The 3,940-nt window shown below is 56.2% G+C and overlaps 1 protein-coding gene across 1 annotated transcript; it reads right to left on the bottom strand.

The window, feature by feature from the left end:
• Positions 1-1,963: 1,963 nt before the first annotated feature.
• On the bottom strand, positions 1,964-2,819 carry TIFAB (TIFA inhibitor). The gene has a single exon (XM_004586628.2). It carries the CDS (start codon positions 2,642-2,644, stop codon positions 1,964-1,966), a length of 681 nt encoding a protein of 226 aa, XP_004586685.2. The 5' UTR covers positions 2,645-2,819.
• Between the last annotated feature and the right edge of the window lie 1,121 nt (positions 2,820-3,940).

Here is a 3,940-nt window from a genome sequence, read left to right as displayed (position 1 = left end):
GTGGCACCAGAGTGCCACCACCACCAGCTTCCTGTCTCCAGCCTTCGACTTCCAAGCACAGGCTCCTAGCCACCACTTCTTGGCTTCAGCAGGTAGGCAGCTGCCATCTGCGCATGCATAGTTCAGGGGACATTCTGTTCTGGAAGGGACCATTGCTGCCTTTGGCACCTGCTTGTGAGATGTGAAGGCAGCTCCAGAATAGGGTACTGTATCAAACTAAATTTCCTGTGACTTCTCCATGCCAGCTCAGACTACTGGCCTCCCCTTCTAGGAGCACCACCTGTTGGGCCTCCTGACTTCCCCCTAAGTCCATGGTAAGACAACAACCTTTTTCAGGGAATCAGAGTATGGGAAAGGCTTTGGGCTTTGGATTGGCACATGGGGTTTGAGTCTTCCTTAGCTCCTTAGGGATGAGGAGCCTCTGAATTGAGGGCCCGCTGGGTTCCCTCCTCAGATCCCATGAGAATAATGTATGCTCTCTGAGAGCCTCCTGGGTGCCAAGCACTGCCCTTAAGCATTTTATACCTGCCATCCCCCTAACCTTCCCCCACCTCACCGCCATGGCTTCTTTACCTGTTCAGACTTGTTGCCTTGCTTGTAGAATGGGGTTAGCACTGTCATCTGTCTGGAATATGGTGAGGGTAAAACGGGACACCTAGCAGAATGATGTGTCTGCAGTGAGCACCAAAATGGGCCATTCAATAACGGAGCTAATGTGACTGTCACAGTAGTCACAACAGGGACCCAGCAGTCACTGGCTCCTCCCTGAGGCTCTGTCAGCCCCCCTGAGGACAGAGTCCTTGCCCGCAGTCTCCTGGGGCACTGCACACACATGGCACAAGCCAGGCGCTGAAACCAAGTTTGTTGAATGAATGAGTGAGAGCCATTGTTGGCTCTCTGCCTCCTGGCTCTGCCCTGAGTTTTGCCTCATCCCCTCTTGGAGGGGGAAGCACCCTGGCTATGGTCCCTTGCTAAGATGCTTGGGGCTGGGATATGGAATTGATCACTGCCCTTGTCTCCTGCCTTGGGTGCAAGTGCAGGCTTCTTGGTGGGTGGGCAATGGCCTTGGGCACATGAGCCAGTCAGAAGCTGTTGGCCCTTGGCCCTCCATGTGTGGATGCCTAAGCAGTGAGATCTGGGACCCAGTGACTGTTGGGCCGGTTCTCTCTCCCTGTCAGTGGATGAACTGCTGGGCTGAATTCAAGCCCAATCTTCCCCCCTACTCTGCCTACACTTAGTCCTGGCGGGGAGTCCCTTCCCCTGAGGACCTCTGGCTTCCATCAACCAAGGCTTTGAGCCCAAAGCCAAGGTGAGCAGGGGAAGGTGAGGAAGAGGAGAGTGACGGAGACATACAGACCCAGTGTCCGCCTCTCATGCCCAGAATTCCTGAGCTCTGCTGCATTCTTTGTAGAAACCTGAGAATTATCTTCCCAATTTCCTCTCACACCTCCTCCAGCTTCCCCACCCTAGCCTCTGGGAGACCACGTACACTCGCTCCCAGTCCAGCTGGGGACCAGAGGAAGCCTATTGGGCATGCCAGCTTAATGACAGGCATGCAGTTTATTAGCCACAGGTTTCCCTAAGCCCTGAGTACCTGTGGGTATTGGCGAGCCCATGGTAACCCCTAGCTGCCACAGCTGTAATTGTTACACATGTCCATGCATTCCTGGGCCAACCTCAAACTCCTACTCTCGGGCGGCATGTGAAACGAGCAACATAAAGTAACTCCTAATCAGACAGCAGAAGCTCCCAGAGTCCTTGGGACCCCTAAAACATACGGGGTCGCAGTTACCTTGCACAACTCACACGGTAGAGGGTGCCCCCCCAAACCCGCTCCCACCCCTCCACCCCCTACCCCAGGCTGGCTAGCATTCACAGAGCTGTTCATTAGGAGCAAGGTGGCCAGCAGGCCTCACGCATCACCTTCCATGATGTGGCTCAGAGATATTCAGGTCTGTACCAGTCAAGCCTTGCTCTCCATGGTGTGGCTAGCAGAGGGCGGAGTCCCAGGGCTCCCTCCAGGGCTGAATCTTGGCTCCTGGAGACGATCATCTGCAGTCTGAGAAGTGCCATGGGGAAAGTCCAGGGAACCTGTGGTCCCTGACCCTGGGGGAGGCTGCTCCTGGTGGAAGGTTTCGTGCTCGTCAGTCTCCTCAGCCTGGGGACTGCCTATCAGGGGCGAAGGGCTAAGATGGAAGCAGCAGACGAAGGCCTCCAGGCAGGGGCCACCCTCCACATGCACCAGCATCTGGACGCCGCAGAAGAAGACCCTGCTGCCAGGACTCAGCGACACCTGCTCCAGGAACCTCAGCGGCATCCCATTCACCCACACGCGGCTCCTGCGGCTGAGCACCTTGAGGCAGAAGGCCAGCACAGCGCTGCCCCTCTCCAGGTAGGGCTCCAGAGACAGGTGTCGGCGGGAGAGCTGGGGGAGCCGCAGCTGCAGGTGGGCATCCTGCCCTCGCCCCACCAGCAGTGGACTGGTGTCATGCTGCAGCTGCGATGGAATGCCAGCAGAGGTGTGGTGGGGGCCCAGCGAGGGGTGGTACAGGCTCACGTGCAAGACCGTGTATGGCCTCTCCATGGATAAGAACCTGGGAGGAAGGGAAAACAGACACATGGATGTGGCTAGAGACAGACACATCTCTGCCGCTCCCCGAGCCCAGACATGTTTGCTGGCCTCTGGGGCCCTGACCACGTGTGGCCAGATGGAACCCGTAAGGTATGACCCCCATGCTCAAGCAAGGATGGAGCCGAGGCAGGACGGCAGTTTTCTGGGTGCTCTTAGGACATTGCAAGGGAAAGGCATACAGACCTGCGGGGTGCAGCTCTAGGGGCTGATGGGTCATGTGGGAACGATTTGACTCTTCATTGTGGAAGACAGATGGGACACGTTTTGTAGGTATCTCACAGTCAGACAGTAAACTCTTGCTGAGGCCTCGTTTGTACCAGGCCCAGCCCAGCTACTGGGGAGAAGCAGATGTGACGAGAGTGGAGCCCTCACTGTTGGGAGCCCGCAGCTGGAGGAGAAGCTGGGAGCCCCAAGCCCTGGAAGCCATGGGGAGACACAGAAGAGAGAGGCCACAGAGGGTCCTGGGCTGCAGAAAGGCTGCCTGGAGGACCCAAGGACAGTCCTGGGCTGCAGAAAGGCTGCCTGGAGGACCCAAGGACAACCAACATGTGCTGGGTGCTTGCTGTAGGCCAGACCCTGAGCCACCTGCTGGCTCTGGCCCACACCCTTGTCTCTGCTAAGAAGGCATCTTTTAGGGCCAGTGCTAAGCTGCTGCCTATGACATTGGCATCCCATATGAGTACTGGTTCAAGTCTTAGTTGCTCCACATCTGTCCCAGCTCCCTGCTAATGTGCCTGGGAAAAAGTAGAAGATAGTCCTAGCGCATGGGCCCCTGCTACCCACATGGCAGACCTGGACTGAGTTTCAGGCACCTGGCTTTAGCCTGGCTCAGCTTCAACCAGTGTGGCCATTTGGGGGTGGGGCAAACTAACAGATAGACACTCTCTGTGTATGCCTTCTTCTATCTTTGTAACTCTGCCTTTCAAATAAATAATTTTGTTAAGAAGGTATCTTAATCCTAAAGTCTGCCCAAATGTTGCTCAACTTTCAAAGTCAACTTCAGATGTTACCTCTTTTATGAAGCTCTTTTCCTGGAGGGAGGTTACTTCTCCCTGCCCTCTGACCTTAACAGCAGGGAGAACCTCCTGGGACACTTGGCTCAGAGCCCCTTCCCCACCCCTAACCCATTCAGTCCACTGTTGCTGTAGCTGCCTGAGTTCCAAGGGCCCTGGTCCTGGCTTTGTCTTGCTCAGTTCCTGCCCTGCCTGAGTTTCCCTGGGGGCAGCAGGGTGGTCTGTGCTGCGGGACTGTGAGGCTAGCCCTGCCCAGCAAAGATGGTACTTGGCCACAGGCATACCTGCCAGGCAA

The sequence above is a fragment of the Ochotona princeps genome, chromosome 19 (assembly GCF_030435755.1).
Source record: "Ochotona princeps isolate mOchPri1 chromosome 19, mOchPri1.hap1, whole genome shotgun sequence".
In the NCBI taxonomy this organism is placed as follows: domain Eukaryota; kingdom Metazoa; phylum Chordata; class Mammalia; order Lagomorpha; family Ochotonidae; genus Ochotona; species Ochotona princeps.
The sequence above is the reverse complement of the archived record's forward strand: the minus strand, read 5'-3'. Positions and strand labels throughout refer to the sequence as shown.